We start from the raw sequence: 21,034 nt of genomic DNA on the forward strand, positions 1-21,034 counted from the left end.
CCAAAATGTGACACAGAGACATGAAGTGAGCAAATGCTGTTGGAAAAATAGCACCAGTAGACTTGACTGAAACAGGGTTGCCACAAACCTTCAATTTGTAAAATATGCAATATCTGAGAAATGCAATAAAGTCAAGTGCAATAAAATGAGGTATGCCTGTAGAGAACTGTTAAGGATAAAAATGTACAGACAAGAGGGGTGGGGAGAACAGGAGAAAAAAGAAAAAGGCTTCTATCAGAATACAGATTTTTTATATTAATTTAAGCCTAGCCCTGGATACCACCAAATTGCAAATTTAAATTTAGATATCTGGTACTGATGAACATAGCAAGAAAAATCTTAGTTGTCTATAGTAAGTTACTTGTTTCATGAGTGGCTCTAACCAGGAAATCAATCTAGTTTATGTCCCTTAGGAAATTAGTATTTAAAGAATACTCATTATCAACCAGGCACTTTATTAGATGGCTTACATTGTTTAAAGAATAAGAATAATAGCATTTATTAAACTGTTTCTATGTACCAAGAACTATGCTAAGAATTTTACTGTATTAAGCCACATAATTCTCATAACATAATGAAGTATGTGCTATTGTTAATCCATCTGACAGTTACAAAAACAAGTCACAGAGAATTTCAATGATTTTCCCAAGGTCACCCAACTAGGAAGTTCAGAGGCAGAATTTGAATGTAGGCAGTTCTCTAGAGCCAGTCTATTAGCATGGCAACTTTTCGGAATGCATATGTAGCCTGATGGCAGAACTGACTGTATCTCCACCTATTTGCTTCTTAAACAGAATACATCATGGTGTTGCCAAGACAACGCCTTGCTCTTTTAACTGTAAACATCAAGCCTAATGACTTCATCCAAACCATGGTTTCAGTAACCACATATGCTGACTCACAAACCTCTCTGCTGGGTTTGAATAACCAATTGCCCACTGAATTTATCCAGTAGAGGTTAGTTATCCCACGAGCACTTCTAACTCAATACATTTTTCCCCAGATTCGTTCCTCTTCCTTTAGTGTGTTTCTCATTGAAGATCCCCACTACCACACCAGGAGTCTGAGTAATATTTTTATAGTGTAAATTATATTATGGCATTCTCCTGAACAAAATTCTTCAATGGCTTCCCATTACACTAAAAGTGCAATCCAGAGTTTTACGGGGTGCATGAAACCTATGTCACCAGCTCCCTTCTTACCTATCTCATCTCTCCTTTCATTTCTTCCCACCTCTGCTCCATCCAAACTGGTCTTTTCTTATTCCTTAAAACCACTAAACTCATTTTTAACTCACAGCATTTGAACTTATCTTTCTCTTGGCTTAGAATGCTCTAAAGCCTTAGTTCATTCTGATCTAGGCTCAAATGTGACCTCCTCAGAGAGGCTCTCCCTGGCCACATTACCTAAACTATAAAATAGTTATCCTCCTTGCCCCAATAACTCTCTAACTCTAATGTCTTACTGAGCTTTATAATTTCTTCATAACACTGAAAATTTAGGGGAAAAAATGTATGTATATATAAACTTTATTACTTGGCTGTCTAGTTGAAATGTAAGTCCTTCAGAGTAGACCTTCACCTTGTTTTACAGTAATATTCCAACAACTAGGACAATGACTAAAAACAAAGTAGGTCCACAGTATTGCTTGAATGAATTAATCGATCTAGTCATCTAACCCAGAAACCTGGTAATTATCTTTGATACTTCCCTTCCCACCCATTCTCCATATCTATTCAGTCACCAAGTCCAACACAAGCCTTAGTTAGGCTCTGTTTAGTCAGATTTCAATATTAGCCTCCTAATAGATTTCTCTGTCTCTTATGAGACATCATTGTCCCATCCATCACCACACTACTGCTAGAGAAAGCTTCCTAAAGCACAGAACAAAATGAACATTAGTTCATGACACTCCTTCCTATAACACCACATCAGTATTTCTTATAGCTTTTAGTACTAAACTCAATCATCTTATTTCTGCCCTCAGGCCCTTAATGATATAACCTCCTGTCTATATTTCTAGTCTCACATTCCATACCTTCCTAATAAACTTCACTGCTTGGCAATATCCTGTGCATATTATCACATATTATTGCTGGGAAGGTTGGCACTGACCATGATTCCACTGGGAAAGGACAACTGGACACTCCACATAAGGACTTTCCTAGACCCTTCTCCCTGAGTCTCTTCCCTAGACTGATTTTAGTCTGTATCCTTTTGCTGTAATCTACCATAACAGGGTATAACAGATTTCATGAGTTCTGTGAGTTCTTCTAGAACATTGAGCCTGAAATTGGTCTTGGGGACCCTCAAACTTGCAGTTGGTGTCAGAAGTAAGTGTGGTCTTTGGGACTGTCCCCTAATTTACACTGGTTTACATGTTTCTTCTCAATGATTTATCTTCTCACTCCATGGTATTTCCTATTCTTGATACTTAAATTTTCCTTGAATTTCTTGCCATATCAAAGCTTACAAAAACTCATTCTTTCAGAGTCCTGGTAAGTATGTCCCTCCGTGCCAAGTTTACGCATCTTACAAGACTCAGTTCAAGTGTTACCTCCTCTTTAAGCCTTCAGTTCAATTTTTGGTTTGTTGTTGTTTTGTTACATACTAATGACAAATAGACCCTTTCTCAGTATGCTAATAAAAATCAGTCTTCTAGAAACATCTTAAAATGGAAACAAATAGTTCCAGTACAGCCAGAGGCAAGGATGACCATTATTAAACTTTGTTCTGCAGAAACCTCCCAGCCAAGTCCCAGAGCTCTGGAAACCAGACTCATGCATGCCCAGGTAGAAACCTGGTAGAATCTTCTGCCAAAAAACAACACTTCCCAAGAGGAAAGACCTAGAGAAGGTGAAGTACAGAGATCCCTCAATGAAACCAATTATTTCACCAGCCTCACTCACACACACACACAGTTTTCAGTCATCCCTTTGGTGCCCCACTCTTCAATTGTAACAGCAAGCCAGGGATCACCAAGCATGTGAGGACAACCTCTAACAGACAGGATGGAAGCAGGAAAAGGAACTTCTAGGAGACAGACACTGGCTGTCACATCTCTTTATATACCATGAAAAGGCCATTTATACACTTTTGCCACACCTTAGCAGCTGGCGATATGGACAGACATCTCCATTTTGGGCTTTGGATTTGAAACAAGTGATACAAAGAAACAGACAGAAGAGAATGTGTCCACCATCCAGTGGTGGCCACAGTGGCCCATACTCCTCCTGGGGAGTAGCTCTACCTTTGGTCTTGGTCCGTAATTTCCCTGGTTTCTGTTCTTAAGTGACCTGATTCTCTAGACTTCCTGGTAATTCTGTGAACCACAGAATAGCTTTCAAGAAAAACCTTTTTGCTTTTTAATAAACCAGAATCAATTTCAGTTGCTCACCCTCAAGCACCTATCTTATACTGATCTCCAAATTATACTGTTAGGTGAAAAGCAATACACTGATCTCCAAATTATATTGTTAGGTGAAAAGCAATATGATAAGTATAATATCATTCAAATAAAAACAAAAGCTATCTACCAAAAAAAAAAAATATCATTCTTCTAAGCCTGCAAGTCTAATGCTCAGATATAGGCACAGACACCAACCTGACTTGCTTTTCATTTGAAACCTATATAATAAGCAGTATTGATATTATTACTAACTAGGAAAAAGGAGAGACAGGCAGAGGGAAGACAAGAGGGAAGTGAAAAGAGAGACAGGAAGTGGGGGTAGAAAGGGAGACAAAAAGGAGAAATTGCATCTCTGTAGGTGCTAAAACTATGACTCATACCCAAGCATTTGACTCACTCCAGTGGCTATATAATTGACTCTGTGGTGGAGTAGAGTATATGCCTAAAGAAACAGACATGGGAGAGCCAATGGTTACTTGTTTTTACAAGTACAGAGAGCCAAAGAACCATTTTACCTGTCAACATTCAACAATATTCTATCACAAACTGGAGGAACAAGGGTAGTATTATGCTTACCTTTCAAAATGTAAGGATTCTTACATTTCTTAGAAATTAGTAGCTTAAAAATTTTTTAAGTTATCAATTTTTAGATAAAAATAGAGTAATATCAGTTGAGTGTAATAAATTACAGTATTAGTGCATTATTAACTAAATTAATATAAAAAGCACTTAATTTTAACAAATTCTTACTGTTTAAAATTTTCATGTATCTGGGTCAGTTAAGTCACCAAAGCTGTATTCTTTCTAGTTTGTAGGAATGAAAAAAATAAAATGATTGTTTAAATAAAATCAGAGTTGTACATGAGGAAGACCATACAGGTCTCAATATACTTTTCTTTTCCTTGCCAATTTACCCAAATTGACTAAATAACTAGGTAAGTGCCCAATATCCACTTTCCATTATTCTATATAGCCTCAGCCAAATCGTCTGTGCCAGAATTAAGACTCAAATATAGGCTTCTTGAATTCCAGCTCACTGAGTTAAGAACTAAAGAAAGTTGTTTAAAACCAAATATTTTACTTTATTTTTTCAATATCATCAGTATATAGAAAAAGGAAAGGATCCAGAGTATTTTTTTCTACTAAACTTTATCATATAGCTCATCATGTATGTAATAGCCATGCACTAAGTACTTTACATGTGTTCTCATTTCACCCACAACAACCTATGTGGTAAGAATTATTATCCTCACTTTTAAGTTTCTGAAATTGAGGCTCAAAGTATGTAAGGAACTTGCTCAAGGTCACATAACTGGTAGGCACTGGAACCTGGGCATAAACCCAGGATTCTGGCTCCAGAACACTTGTGCACCACGGTCACTGGGTATATTAGAAGAAGAAATTGTGACTTTAAAGTATTCTTGGGCCTCCCTGGTGGCGCAGTGGTTTAGAGTCCGCCTGCCGATGCAGGGGACACGGGTTGGTGCCCCAGTCCGGGAAGATCCCACATGCCGCGGAGCGGCTGGGCCCGTGAGCCATGGCCACTGAGCCTGCGCGTCCGGGGCCTGTGCTGCTCAATGGGAGAGGCCACAACAGTGAGAGGCCCGCGTACCGCAAAAAAAAAAAAAAAAAAAACAAAACAGTATTCTTAATGTTAGTACATCTATTTTGGATAAAGAAATAAAAGCAACTTATTTATAAAATGAGAAATGAAGCTTTAACTTATGTGTAAAATTTTTGGTTAAGTGTCCATAACGGGTTTTGGCAGAAAATGCTTGGAGTTACTGCAACTAGAATGAGCTGCTTCTTACAACAAACACATTTTTGGGTTAATTTCCACAGAAAATACTCTTCTTGGAGACACACATTTTACACAGAGAAATTTCTACAGCTGTGGTTTGCACACCTAGGGATCATGAACCTGAGGAGTGCTGTGTATGTTGACAATTAGCTTACATCTCATATGGTGTAAGGTATCACATAGAGGTGTTGCAACTACTCCTACCTCACTGGCAGCCAACCCACCAGAGTTATAAGGAGACTGCATCATATAAGAAAAGGGAACTTTCTGTCAAATCCTTGGAAAACTCAGCTTTAAATAATTTTTTCTTATAATAGAATCATCTATTCATTTGGTTATACCTAAACCTCGGTTATAAAACAAAGATTTATATTTATGAACAGGATATTTTAATGGTTTTCTTAGCTGTGCTAAAAGTTAAAGGAAGAACTGAAAACATGGCAAATAACAGATGTTTATCTCTGCATAGTCTTAAAGTCTCACTAAAATGAGAATAAGGAAATGTGGTTTAAAACTACTTAGGCAAAGTGAAAGGGTAGAAGAGACAACAACAGATAAGAAATATCAACGAATTTTTGGAAGATGAAAAACACATGAAGGAATTAGCAGAGCTGACAAACACTAAGGGCTTTCAGAAGGAAGTGCTAATGACGGGCAGGCCAGCTCACACTTCAAAGTCCTGAAAAGGCTCAACAACTGAAGGCTCCAAATCACTGAATTCAGGAGAGAAGCATGAGGCATCATATGGGAGAGAGGGGAGGGTCTGAAAAATCTGTATAAGAAGCTTTGAGAGCAAAACTGAAGATTAGAGCTTTCTTATGTAGAAACACTGAATCAATCCTAGCAGAAGAGGGAAAAGAAGTGCCATAATGAAAACAAGGGAATTCAGTAAAAATCTACATACTAAATGGTGAGACAGCAACTCCCCCCCTCCAAGAACCTCTTTATATCATTTAACTCCAATAACAGTGGCAACCAGGATTATATTCTACAAGTAAGAAATTGAAGGATTCTTCTCTAAAGAAACCGGACAGCCTTAGACATTTGTGGTCCAACAACGAGATGGTCAGCAATGCTCCTCATTTATCACGCTCTATGTAGAATATACCAGTTAACAAGGCCACCCATGCAAAAAGAGTTTCCAAGCATATTTTTATTGCCTTGCTTTTAAATGATGACACAGGTAATATAGACTTATGAAGAATTTTTTGCAACATAAAAGATAGACCAAAGCAAACCAAAATTTGTGGGAAACAAAGACAATAAAGGGAACAGAATAAAAGTTCAAAAAAATTATTTTTATCTTTGGAAAACTGAGTAGATATTACATCAAAGAAACAAGAACAAAATGTTATTTTTTAAGACACAATCTGAGTGAGAAATCTCTTAAAAATTTAAATGCACTGCAAGTAAATAATTTAAATATTTGGGAATAGTGACTCATGAAAATCTGATGTAAAATGTAAAGAAAACAAAGATGGCAAATCGGAGCTAAAAATAAGAAAATACGGAGTTCAATCCAGATCCAATATCTGACCAACAGAACTTACAGAAAGAAGAAATAAATATGTCAGAGAGAAAAAACACAGGAAAATTCCCAGAAAAATGAAAGATATTTCCCCATTGAAAAGGCCTAATAACTACCCATCAGAATAACTTGAAAAAACACGTTCTTACAAAATTTCAAAATATCAAGGATAAACAGCTGATCTTAAGGTTTAAAGTGGAAAATTAAAAGGTCATACATAAAGAATCAAGAATTAGTATAACATCAGATTTTTTAAGTGCAAGCCAGAAGACAATAGATGGAAGTCTTCAAAATTCTGAGAGACAACTATTTACAAAAAATTCTATACCCACCCAAACTACTCTCAAGCATATGGGTGAAATAAACATATTCTCAGAAATGCAATGCTGCAAGAAGTATACCACCTAAGTACACATTCTCAGGATGCTACTGGATGATACACTCCACTCAAATTAGGAAATGGACAATGCAAAAGGAAAATATGAGTTCCAAGATACTGGATCTAACACAGATGAGAGACATCACCTTTCCAAGAAGCTTAGACAGCTACCAATCCATGGTAGAACAGAATCTTAGCTTCCAGAAGAAATATCTCCAAGAAAAAAAAAACTCAAATGGTTAGAGTATTTGGTGTTGTTTTTGTTTTTGCGGTACACAGGCCTCTCACTGTTGTGGCCTCTCCCATTGCAGAGCACAGGCTCCGGACGCCCGGGCTCAGCGGCCATGGCTGACGGGCCCAGCCGTTCCGCGGCATGTGGGATCCTCCCGGACCAGGGCACGAACCCGTGTCCCCTGCATCGGCAGGCAGACTCTCAACCACTGCGCCACCAGGGAAGCCCTGTTTGGTGTATTTTTTTAAAAAGTTTTAAAATTCTTTTGGAGTATCTGAGAAGAATTAGTCATAGTACCATAGAAAACAAAACAAACAACAACCCAAAAAAAGGAGGAAAACTATACAGAGAGGATAGAAGAAGAGGGTGAAGAGAGGGCATAGAATGGTGTAAAAATGTTAAACCCTCTTCATCAAAATTAGGAAGTCAATACAATATATAAGCATATTATTAAGAACTATGGAGAGTAAAACCAAAAGAAAATTTGGGTAAAGGATTGCAAGACTAGGTAAGGTCAAGGGATATTATTTTCTGTTATATATTTTGTAGCACAACTTGACTTTTTAAACTATATACTTGTATTATTTTTTTAAGTTTTGGCAACTATCACAAGCACCAATAAATATTTATATTTATTTCTGAGAAGTCTAATTTGGGATCATCTCTAGCTCAAGTAGACATATTCAGCAGTACTAAGGTTACTAATGATATTTGTAATCACTAACAAATCACAATTTCTCTGAAAATGTTTTTCTAACCTCCTGATTAGATATTATCGTATCATGCCAATTCAACAACAACAAACTATTTTAGGAAAACAGTACTTCTAAGTTTCTAATAACATACCACTACTTTCACTTTTGTGCTCAAAAGTACTAAATTTTATAAAGTCAAAGAGGTTTTTAAAATATTTTTCTTTTTGTTAAGAACTCAAAATAAAATTTTATGAAGTGTGAAAAGTAAGATGTTCACCCTGAAATAAAAAAGCACATTTTGTATTCTGTAAATGAAATCTTAAGGTTGAAAGAAATATTATCTCTTTCATTTACTCCTTTCATTACTTCTGACTTTTTAAAAAAATCTATTCATAAATATTCAGTTTTCCTTATATCTTTGTCTGGGTTTTTGATATCTGGATAATGACACATTTTGTAAATTATTAAACTCATAACACTAACAGATGACAACTGTAAAGCAAGGGTATGTGTAATGGAAAGAAGTGGGGGGTTTTTGATGGTTTTTTTTGGGTCAGACTTGACAGGCCCAAATTCAGCTCTTAGCTATATAAGCCTGGGCAAGCCCCTTCCTTGGGCCTCAGTTTCTTCATCTATGATACCTACCCTACAGGTTCATTACGAGGATTAGAATCACATATGTAAAATTCCAGCAAAGGACAAGACAGAAAATAGATATTTAATAATAGCAATTCTCCTCTTTCTTATCTTCTCTCTTGTCCAAAAGGCTTAATTTTAAAGAATTGGTAGATTTTATAGTCTAAATACCTGAGTTCAAATCTTGGTTCTTCCATTTATTAGCCTGCAACCCTTGGGGTAGTTATTTATTCTTCTTAATCTTGGTTTCAGCAATTCATAGGCATAATTATAAAAACCCTGCAATGAGGTAGTGATGAAGAAAATATATATTCTACTAGCACAGTGACTGGTAACATAAGTTCTCAGACACTGTAACAGTCATGATAGCAAGAAATTAAGAGAGAGAGTTTCTATCCTCTTCTTGGTTACTTAAAGCAAACTAAAGTAACAGAAATGACTTGGTCAAAAATAGCATTTCATGAAGTTACAGGTGACCTGATTTAATGATCTCCCCATAAAAGACAGTTAGAAAATGCCTTCCGTGATACCTTTTAATTCATACATGAGGTATTTGACAGAATACTTAATGTTATGTCCATTGGTCAATTTGGTCAATAAATAGAGTACCACACCCTCCTTTGTGCCTTCTCTCTACCTACATGTATTTTGTTTACTTGTCTTTTTCTACTATTATTTGATTAATTGACTAAATTGACAAGTGACTCCTTGAATTGGTCATTGAATTGAAAAGTTGGTTCTGTCAAGTGAATAATTTGGCAGCCCTGCTGATACAAAGCAGAGGAGGAAAAAAAAAAATCAGGACCACGGTGATATTTTCTGTAGATCCAGCACAGTTCCAGGGTTTTTCTCTTTGACTTTGGCTTTTTTTTTTTCTTTAACCTTTGACAAAGGCACTTGTTTTTTCACTTTGGGGCCAGAGGCATTATCTTATTCACATTTCAATCACTGGCAATTAGGATATTATGGTGGCAAACAGAAAATATTATTTAAATGTTGTTTAATAAATGAATAAATTAGGGTATATATAGATTCCCAAAACTCTATCACCATACCACCAGAGCAACTAGATAGCAAGCAAAAACAAAACAAAACCTTCAACTACTTTCTAAACCTCTCCATTTGAATGAAATCCCAAGCCCACTGGTATTCACATTTTATTTTGTTTCTTAATGATGTAAATCTAGACGGAACATTTAGTATATGCCTGTGTTGTTTCAAGAAGTGCAAAGGTAATTCAGTCACAGTTTGCCACCCCCAAGAACTCCCACTTAAAATGAAGTCACAAGCAAAGCCTTTTACTGTACAAAACTTCCTTTACAGAGAGTATGCTTAAAAAGGTAAGCAATTTCACAGACAGAAGATATGAATAATTCCTTAAAGGTCATATTTCCCCCAAAATTGGTTTCTTCACCCTTACATTCTCATTGTACTGGGTAGAATTTTTTTTACTGTTTAATGTTGAATTTAAGGTCATGACAACTTGAAAAGTCATGTACTTTTGCTATCTGGAAGCTGACTTTTTATATAAGTAAATAAGTAACAAGGTAACATTCTTACCTTGATCTTGTGCATGAACAGCACCCCCTGACACACATAGTACAATCAAAGGAAGAAGCAGTTTCCTAAAAAAAAAAAAAATTGGAAAAAACTTAGTTGGACATTTATGACCTATAAATCATAAAATTCAAAATGAACTCTAGTGCAAGATTAAGAATTAAGCTATTATTTTAATTAACACAGTATTTTAATATTCATATTGGTTAAAAGCAAGGGCTCTGAATTCAAGTTCCAGCTTTGCCACTTACTGTGTGTCTTGGGCACCCTTTTTATTACTCTGTGCCCTAGTGTCTCCATCTATTAAAGTCTATCTCATAAAGGTTTTTGAATATTAACTAAAATACTTCATGTAAAGTACCCCAAACAGTACCTGGCACACAGGAAAAACTCAATAAATGTGAACTAGTACAGGTGAAATTATTAGTAGTATATATTATGTCAAATCACCATACATGTAATTTTACACAAAGTACTACAGATTGGCACAAAATACAACTTATAGTCACTTAACCACAGTGATTATAAATTGATGGAACCAGTTACTTGCTTAAATGTTTTTATATAAAATCTATTTGCAGATCATATTCAAATCACTCGCACTAGATTCATGACTCTTTGGTTCTGAAAATACTAACGACCTGTAGCTGTCAACATTGACCATTGTGATGAACAGTAATTGTGAACACAGTACTTAACCACTACAAATCAAAATATTCATTCACATTGATGAGCAAGATAAAAATATTTTGTGATTTTTTAGTTTAACCAAACTTTTGATAGATTTTGTTGATTAGTCTTCATAATTGTCTTTACCTCCCAACTGAAAATCATAGAGATAGTTTCAAAAAGTAATGATGAGCATACTGAAAACTATTTTATTACCTAGTTTTTCTTGCCAATATAGACTCTGATTCTGTTTAGTCTAACTCAGAGACTCCCCAAATGACATTTCTGAAAATACAGTTCTGCAAGGAATGATTACAGAGCCCTCTGAAAATCATTTTTATTAAGTTCCTGGTGTGCTAGTAGTAATTGGTACATTTTCTATTTATCACTAAATAGATACATTTATCACTAAGTTGGTACATTTTTAATTTATCACTATGTTTTCACCTTTATCAACAAGAATAAGGAGCATATTAATGTAATAAAGTAAGCTAATATAAAATTATACTATTATAATTGTATGTTTATACACAATATAAAATTATACAATTCTCTTTGCTATAATGGACATATTATTTGTATTAGAATAATATTAAGCATTTTTTCAGTAAGTGTACATTCTATGGTCATACTTAGCACAGAGCACAGCTTTTATAAGACCTTGATAGAATACTTAACAATCATTAACTCTACAAACTAATCAACTGAATCATTATAGAAATTTCAACTGATATGGGCAAATAGTTAGACCATATATTTTAATGAAGCCTATAAAAGATTCCCATATATGGTGTCATCCATGAGATGGTTCTCAAATGTTAGTTTGCCAAAGAACCACCTGAGGCTTTTTTGAAAAATCCAGATTCCAGGCCTTCCCATAGTGACTATGATTCATAAATTTGAAGTGGATCCTCAGCATGTATACATTTTTAACTAGGTGATTCTAATATTGATTGCGTATGTACCAAACTCTGAGGAAAAAACAATTTAGAATATTTACTATTGATAGTTACATTGTACTTAAAATAACCTAATATTTTGCTTAAATCACATATATCTAATTTTATGACATGACACAAATAAGACTATTTGACCCTTTAAAAAAAAATCCTTTTCTACTGCCCTAGATCATGGTTTTCAAACATGAGTGGGTATCAGAATCACCTGGAGGGCTTGTTAAAGATTTCTAGGCTCCACCCTGAAAGTTTCTGACTCAGTAGGTCTGGGGTGGGACTCAAAAATTTGCAATTATAACAAGTTCTCAGGCAATGCTGATGATGCAGATCTGGAGAGTCACACACCGAGGACCACTGTTCTGGAATAGATGATGCTCAAGAGATGATATGAGGCCTACTTGTTTTGCATCTTTTTACCGGAGCTGCATAGTGGAATCACCTGGTGATTTTTAAAAACTACTAATACTTGGGTTCTTCCCTCCCCACCCCCACCCTCAGAGATTCTGATTTTAATTTGTCCTACAGGGATTCTTAAACACTTCTCAGGTGATTCCAATGTGCAACGTTGAGGACCCCAGTGTGAAATTAAAATAATTTCTTTGGGTGCTCCAGGATGGATCCCAATGGGATCTAGAGTTTGAGTAAAAGGAGGCTCTTTTCCTTTCAAATTTCTATTTTCAACTGGCAGGATGTACATCGGTAAGACTAGAAAATAGTTCAAGATTCTGGTCACTGAAGGACAGTATATCAGAATTATGCTGTTTTAACAGAAAATGCAACATGAAAGGATGCACTTCTCACCTGGCCAAAGTAATCTGGCTCACTGAGAGCTTAGAATTAACCCACAGGCACTGTTCCATCCAGAATAAAGCTAACTAGTGAAGAGTACAATAACGAGCACTATTCACTTGACAATTCAGCCAACTCACAGACTTCCCCAATGACCTCAGGGGAGAAAAATGGAAAATAAAGTTCTTTCTAGATATGTTAACAAGTCTATTCCTGGCGTGAAAACCTGAACACATCAAACATCATCCCTTAGCCAGGTGATTTTAGGAGATTATGACAAATCAGTGGAGCCACACCTTAGGTAAGCGTACCTATGTACTAATTTGATGACTAAGAGAGATCAATGATATGAAATAGTGATTTTCTTTCTCTTTTTCTAATTCTACCCCAAACTTCTGGCCAACTGTCGGGCTGTACCCCGCAGGCCGGCAAGCCTCAGAGTTGCCCAACCTCTAAACTGAAAAAAGAGCCCCAAAACAGCGACAGAGGAGACATCAACGGTTTATTGGATAGGGGATCTTACAAGTCTGAAGCAAACTGTCCTGGAGCAACACCCGCACCGTACCTAGCAGACAGCAAGCAGGACGTAACAGCAACCTTCCAGAGGGAGAAGGAGGCTACCATTTATAGGGAGAATTGACATCAGGTTGGCTCATCAGTTACCAGGGAAACCAGCGGCTGGGGGCAGTTACTAATTAAGTCCTATAATTAAGAAGATTGGATAGTCATGTGAGTGAAGCAGGGCCTGGTCGAGCAGGGGATTTACAGAGAGCAAGAGAACAGCCATCTTGAATGGCCTGAGCGTACAATTAAGGGAGAGCAGGAAAAGTCAAGTTCCTCACCAGGTGTTCAAGGCCCTTATCATTCAGCTTCAACCTCCTTTCTTTTTTTAGCATTATGGACCAATTACATCTGACATCCCAAAGCTCCAGCCATATCATGTTATTCTCTACTCCATGGACAGACCTTGTAAGTGCCTGAAAAGCTCTCAGTCTCCACCTGTCAGAATGTTCAGTATCATCAAAGCCTAATTTGAATACCTGCTCCATGAATTTTCCCATCATCCCTAAAGAGGACTGGATCCTTTCCTCACCTCTGTACTCTTGATGCTTTAATTTTAACTGTATTATAACCCATATATGTTGTACCTTTTATGATTAATTAGTAAGTAAATATCTGAGCAAGTAACAGGTCTTCACCTTTTATCAATTTCTTACATAAAATTGACATGATAAATATTTTTAAACAGGAACGGAATAATAGTAAGATCTCTCAATGACTGAGGAATTCAATTCTTCCCTATGAACCTAATTCTTTCAACACTTAGGAAAAGTAAAGTAAAATATGGGTACTTTTAGTTGGATGTCCAAAGAGGGAAAGAAGAATTTCTTTTAAAAAAATCTGCTGTGGTAGGGTAAGTGGAAGTCTTCTTTTTCATTTTAACTGTTTTTTCTCATCTCTGAAGTTGGAACACAAAGAGATCAAGCTTAATTGACATAATCAGTTTGATAAAGAGCCCAACTCTATCACTGAATAAAATGGATGTCTAATGAATCCAAGCTTTCTGGGAAATGTCTAGTTGAGCTGGGCTTGTTTATTTCTTTGCTTTTGCTCCCCCCTCCCCATGATATTACATTTATGATACATTTACTTAATTAAGAAAATAATATCACATTTCCACATTAGCAGATGATAGAGTTCTCAAGGGTAGCAGCTGTGCTTTGGGCTTCTCCACTGTTGTGCTGTACCTATCATACTAGACATGCTGGAGTCCTTAAATAAGTTAAAATTAAAACTATTAAGTTGTTGCAGAGAAAACAACATGGTTAATAAGAAAATAACACTAGACTAGGAGTCAAAAGGCTAATCCTGGTTCTATTTCAAACTCATTCTGTGACCTTGGGTGGGTTATTTCAAGTTTCTGAGTCTTAGCTGACTCATCTATTATGTGATGACATAATATAAATTTTATATTTTAAATTCCAAATATAAAACCCCCAAATTTGTGTGGATGGCAGAATCCTATTAACATACTGGCATTAGAGGACAAAGATCAAGCTACGTTGTATAAAGCAAGATGTTGTATAAATCACCATATATAAAGGGCATGTTGTTTAACCACAGTTGGGGAAAGGTCCTCTTACAGTTCTGGCCAATTCTTTTTTAATTAAGTAACCTAAAATAGTCTACTTTGCTAATTTGTTCATACATTTAGTGTACCCTAATAAAAAGTCTAGTTAGTGTATTAAATATGAATATTTTTCAAATATTCAAACCATGCCTGTTTTTATTCATTTTTTTGTATGTCTGGACCATGTGTCATTAATATAAAGTAACAGAAGTACATATACTCAGACATTTAACAAAATCAGACCAGGTCTGAAAGAAGTTAACAATATGGTAAGAAACATTCAATAAATGTTCAGCAAATATAACCCATAATATTACTGAGGATATATAACAAAATGTGAAATACTCTGTGTGTCTGGTCTGCTAGCCACATTTTCAGTTTGACATAAGCCACAGTCAAAACATGACCAGACACGTGAAGGGTGAAGGCCTAGAGGGGATCAAGCAGGAAATAGATATCTAAAGAGCATACTCAGAATATTTAAGGAACTAATATCCATCCCAGGCATCTTCCCTAAATAATTCTTAGAGCTATTCAACTTTCTCTTTATCTGAAGGGTTTAAGTTACTTCAGGGGAATTTCAGGCATCTTTTTGTTTAGGGCACCCATGAGACTTTCAGGTTTTATGATATATGTCCTCAAGTTACTGATGCTCATTCCTACACAGGTTCAATTTGTGAATAAGAAACTTTTTTTTTTTATTGAATTGGCGATTTTCATTTAAACCAATTGGAAAAAGTAGACTAATCTGAAAAACATACATTAATATACATCAAGAATTTCAACAATTTCCATCACATTGGGTTTACAAGCCAAAAAATTCTCTAAGTCATGACAGCTTTACAGATTTTGCTCTTTACTAGCTGCTAAGATCCAGTAATAGTAAAATTTCTGTACTTTGTTCCCAAAATAACTGAAAAGCAGTTCTTATCCCAGCAGTAGGGAGTAAAGTGTCAAAAACTTATACAAAATGAATTCAACTCAATAGGTACTTGTATAACTAATCTAGTGTGAAACATACTAGAACTTTTGGTTAAATTCCAAGCATACAGGCAACTCATGAAATGCAAAGGAGATAAATATGCTTGAGGACTTCAAGTGATCAAAATGCCTAGAGTCCAGTCAGTAGAAGGGAAGAAATATACACTTAAAATAGTCTCTCCTTGCAGTACCACAGAGATTGTTAAACTGAGTACTGCCCAGCCTAGCAAAGTTTCTGGCACACACTACTGTTAAATAAAGATTTTTAAATGAATGAATGTATAAATCTTCAGTCAATGAGACTATCAGGTGGTCTTGAGTTTAAACAAATATATAACTTCTCTAACATTTTCCACCTGTGCACTGACCCCAAGATCAAGAAGCCAGGTGATCCTAACCTCCATTTATTTAGCTAAGAAAGTAAAGGCTTTGCATGATCTAGTCTCTGTTTCTCTCTCCAGATCCAGCTCCAGTCACTTCTCCCCTAGAATGTGTGCTCCAACCAACTTCATTTCTTTCAGGCCCTCAAATGCACTGTGCTGTCTCACCTCTAAGCCTTTTACTGTTCTCTCTGCCTGTAAAGCTCCATGCATTTTCCACTTAGGTCTGAGTCTAGATTTCATTGCCTTTGGTCAGCCTTTCCTTCCAGTATTACTCCTCCCAACCTTCCCCAACTACCAAGACTGTTAGATGTCCTCTGTGTATACCCTTATCTCATTTTGTTATACTTGGTTGTTTCATTTTCTGTTTCCTATACTAACCTGGGCACATTGGGAGGGTAGCAATTAGGCTTCTGTCTTGCTCAATCATTGTATCACTTCTGCCTAGAACCATGCTAGACACTTAGCTGGAGCTCAGTAAACATTTGCTGAATAAATGAGTAAATGATGAGTGAATGAATGGCAGAATGCTAGCCTTTTATGAGAATGAAAATGAAAGCGTCTTTACTTCACTTCTTACTCAGAATTACAAATTCTAAAACAAGTCACAGCTGCAAAGCATGGCAAGGAAACTAGTACAGCTATTCAAATTCCCATAATAAAATTTATTATTCTCCTGCAGCTTCACCGATTACCAAGCAGAATGTATAAATAACACTCAAAATTACTTTCTATAAATTACAATTCCTCTCCCTGAGACATCAGTTTATTTTAAACGTTTATTTGAATGCAAAGATAACTAAGCAATTTTAAAAATAGAATTTCGTGCTAGCTAGGAAATAGATGTTTATATACCAAACTTTGTTTCCCCCTTTGGTTACAGAAACCCTTTAATGACCATAATAGCCTGCCTGGGAGACTTTCTGGCAACATGTTAAATCAATGTATCTAACACTGACTCTTGGTTTTAATTTTCGTTTTTTATTAATTCCACAAATTCACATTAGGTAATCCAACTAAAAGCAGCCCTTTGAAATAAAATGTCTTTAAGGATCTAGTTTTAAAACTGTAAATGTTTCTGGGTGACCAATCAGAAGTGTGATTTTAAAATAACTGCTCCTGCTCTCACAAAAAAACATCACCACAAAAGGATGGTGGAAAGTTACAAAAGGATGGTGGAAAGTTAAAATCTCAGGGATTTCATGGGGCACTCTAAGGTTTAATTCAGTGGCCTGACATCATCAGCTAATCAGCTGCTTCTCCTAAGTCCCTTTCCCTATGAGGCTGATAGCATTAATTTCAAACTGAAGAATCTTAATTCTTTACAGAAACTGGATTTTTTTTTTTTTTTTTTTTTTTTTTTTTTTTTTTGCGGTATGCGGGCCCCTCACTGTTGTGGCCTCTCCCATTGAGGAGCACAGGCTCCGGACGCGCAGGCCCAGCGGCCATGGCTCACGGGCCCAGCTGCTCCGTGGCATGTGGGATCTTCCCAGACCAGGGCACGAACCCGTGTACTCTGCATCAGCAGGCGGACTCTCAACCACTGTGCCACCAGGGAAGCCCAGAAACTTGATTTTTTCAAGAAACAATTTTCTCAGCTCAGTCAGTAACTACCTTTCCCTACTTTGCATGTGTGATTAGAGCTGTGAGGGGCTGCAATCTGATGTAATCTTGAATTACTGTTAATTTTCTGCAGCCCACCCCCACTGGGAACTATCATGGAACAAACTGGATATCGCAGGAGGCTGCAAGGCCCCTGGCTGGGAGGCCATCTAGGAGTGCAGGAGAGACCAGGGCCTTCACGCAGGATCCCCCTACCCACCCTGATGTCTCTCCACAAGGATTTTATTTTCCCCATTCCACATAGTCTAATTTTTCCTCAGAAGTTCCTCGATGTAATCCATTCTGTTTGGTTTCTCTGCCTCCCTCCCCCCAGTCATCTGGACCCAATTTACAAACTCCAAACTGCCCAAGAATTTATGCAGGGCCTTTTCTAGGAGCGTCTGGAAGGGAAGTGTAAACCAGACAAGACAGGGGCTAGGAGCTGAAGATCTGCTTTAATCTGAGAGGTTGGTTACAACTACCATGGGGAATGTTAGCAACGTGGGCTTCGAGTGGCCAAGGTAAAGCCCTAGGGCCGGAGCTGGCAGGGAGAGCAAGAAGGGCACATGGCTGGAGGCGGAGGCTGGACAGGACGCGGAGGACCTCACCCAGCCACTCCCGGTGGCTCTGGATCCGCGGGTACCCAAGCCTCATTCAACCGTTCCACCCGCCCTAGACCGTCGGGAAGATGCGCCATGTCCGTCAGGATCCGTTGCGCTCCCCACCCCTCTTTCCGGGAGGGTCCATGCAAGGGACTTCACCGGAGAAAAGTGGCGAGAAACCTGCTTGGGAAACTAATGAGACCGGCGTGAGCCGCCCTGGGTCAGGCGGCTGGCAGAGTCTGGCCTCTTCCCGGACCCTGGCGGAGAAGTGTCAGGTCTCCCGGGCCCTGGGCACCTCGCCGCACGCACGCGGTTGCTGAGGTTATGAGCTTTCCCGCTCACTGAGTCACGCGCTGCGGGCGCGTGGGGATGTGCATCCTTGTCACTGGGGAAGCCGGCTGCCTGCCCTGGCTTCCAGAAGTCGGAGGAGAGAGGGCGCGAGCCCCAGCCAGGCTCGGCTGCAAGCGGCTGGGAAGCACATGTTCACACAAACACTGCCACAAGGCGGTCTTTCTCCGCACCCCGCCTCCGCTTGGCTGCGCGGTCAGTTCTGCCCCCGGCCCTCCTCCTAGCTACTCTCCCGAGGGGCAGCCTAGTGGCAGAGAACGACTATAGTCGCTTTCGTCCCTCCCGCCCCCGGGGCCAGAATTAAACTTGCGTAACCCACTGACCTCTTCCAGGGGGACCAGGGCAGCCAGCCAAGGCCATGCGCCCCCCCCCCCGACCCCCAATCTACGCTCTTTTCCGAGTGAGGAAGTGGGAGCAGGTACAGCGCCCAAAGAGAAGGTGGGGTGGCAGCCAGGGTCGGCGCGAACACTCCCCGGGAGCAGCAGCCCCGCCCCCCTCCCCGCGTCCAGCCCCTTCCGCAGTGACACTCCAGTGACCAGGGCGCAGCCTGGGCCCCAGATGGACAGCACGCTTGTTGGCCTTACGACTACAGGAGACTGCCGCTGAGTCCCATGAGTCCAGGAGCGCCCTGATGCCCGAGGTTCTGTGGGCACCCTCTCCCCCTACCCGGCAACCCTGCCCTCACGCCTGTGCCCCACGGTCCAGGCTTCGCGCACAGAGCCCAGGGGACACCTAAGCGCCCCAGCAGTACCCAGAGTGCACGCCCCGAGGAGCACCGCGGGGAAACAGGACCTCAGCCAGGGCTGTGAGGGAGGAGAAGGGAAGGAGAGCGCGAGGGCGACGGGAGCTGGAGCCCGGGGTTGGCGTCCGAGTCCAGCTCCGGAGCTGCGGGAGCCACGGCCGCCCGCGTCGGGCCGCGAGCCAGCGGGCTTCTCCTCCCGAGCCGCAGGATCTCTTTAGCATAAACTGTCTGAGAGACCCACTGGCAGGAGGCTTCCTTTCAAACACAGTATTTTACAAATTGAGGAGACAACAGGAGGATGCCACGGCTGTTCACCGACTCCCAACTTCAAAAAAGTGCCAGGGAGCTGGTGCACAGATCTCCAACGTGCTCAGCGGATCCAGGGGGTGGGGAGAGGGGGTGCTCTAACCCCTGCCCTGGCGGGTGGGCTACTTACGTTTTTGCCGTGTGGGAGACCTGTCCACCACGCCTTGTCCTGCGGGCTCCTAAATGCATTTGTATGCATTTGTCCGTACAGCGAAGCGCTAACGGAAAACAGAAGCCAGCTCCGAACTGCTAAGGGTGCAGGTACTGTCCATGAAAAAGGGGGGGAAAAATCACATGAAAACGATGCTCCAAAACCTCAACAATAACCACAAGGGGAGGGGGGAGATGGGAAGGAGGAAAGAAATAGCACCCGGAGGGTAGGCAGCTAGGCTCCCTAGCTCGGTAACAGACAAGTCCGGGGGGAGTGCTGCCCTGGGAGGGCGGGCGAGGAGACCTCACGGGCAGGCGGCGGGGCGCCGGCAACAGCGGGAGCTCGGCTGCGAGTGCAGCCCTCGAGTTCACTTGCGGTTCAAAGACGACTCCGTGACTCCAGTGGAGTCCTCTGCTTTGGGCCTGGGAGGAGAAAGGGGTGGGGGGGAGGGAAGGAGATGAAGTGGGGGAGGAAGTCCTTGGAAACAACCCGCGCTGGAACATTTGTCATACAAGTACACACACCCACTTCGGAAATCTAGTCCGTGCGAGGGGACCGGTGGCAACTGCAGGCGCTCGGCGTTGACTGACGCCGGCTGCTTCCCCTGGAAGAAGAGGAGCCAAGCAAATCCGGCCGGTGTTAAATTTCACCGCTCACTGACTTGCAATGACGTCACCAAACGTAGTGCACACCTCCCCCTCCACCCCGCAACCTTTCCCCCACCCCGCGCCCGGCTGGGGCGCCCCTGTCCGCAAGCCCCTGGGCCCGCCGCGCCTGGGGCGCGCTCGCAGTCGCCCAGGCACAGCTCCGACCCTCTCGCTTCCCACACTGTACTCCCTCGACATTCCCGAAGCTTGTAGGTGACTAGTATCCTTCCTCCAAGTGTCCATGTACCGTTTCCTTTTTCAGCAGTCCCTAATTTGATGTTTTCTCTCTTGAGTGTCTCCCATTCCCCCTTTTCTCTATCCTCTTCACACACGCCTTCTGAAACCACATTTAGCTCAGCGGAGTCCTTCACTGTCCTCCGACTCTCTTGCTTTTTTTTGCAGCTATGCTTGTGGCCTACGTCGTATGATTAATTGACTGCAAAAAGTTCTCATTAATTCCTTTCCTCCCCTTCATTCCTTCCTTTCAGTCTGT

At 40.0% G+C, this 21,034-nt stretch overlaps 1 protein-coding gene across 4 annotated transcripts in view; it reads right to left on the reverse strand.

The window, feature by feature from the left end:
- COL24A1 (collagen type XXIV alpha 1 chain) overlaps positions 1-20,274 on the reverse strand; it is a 404,516-nt gene extending 384,242 nt beyond the window's left edge. For all 4 annotated transcript variants that reach the window (XM_060090037.1, XM_060090036.1, XM_060090035.1 and 1 more), the window contains exons 1-2: positions 19,874-20,274; positions 10,241-10,305 (exon numbers count right to left, since the gene is read on the reverse strand). In XM_060090037.1, the coding sequence (XP_059946020.1) occupies positions 10,241-10,305; positions 19,874-19,932 (124 nt within the window). In that variant the 5' untranslated portion in view covers positions 19,933-20,274. The remainder of the gene's footprint in view (positions 1-10,240; positions 10,306-19,873) is intronic.
- Between the last annotated feature and the right edge of the window lie 760 nt (positions 20,275-21,034).

Source organism: Mesoplodon densirostris, chromosome 2, assembly GCF_025265405.1.
Source record: "Mesoplodon densirostris isolate mMesDen1 chromosome 2, mMesDen1 primary haplotype, whole genome shotgun sequence".
In the NCBI taxonomy this organism is placed as follows: Eukaryota; Metazoa; Chordata; class Mammalia; order Artiodactyla; family Ziphiidae; genus Mesoplodon; species Mesoplodon densirostris.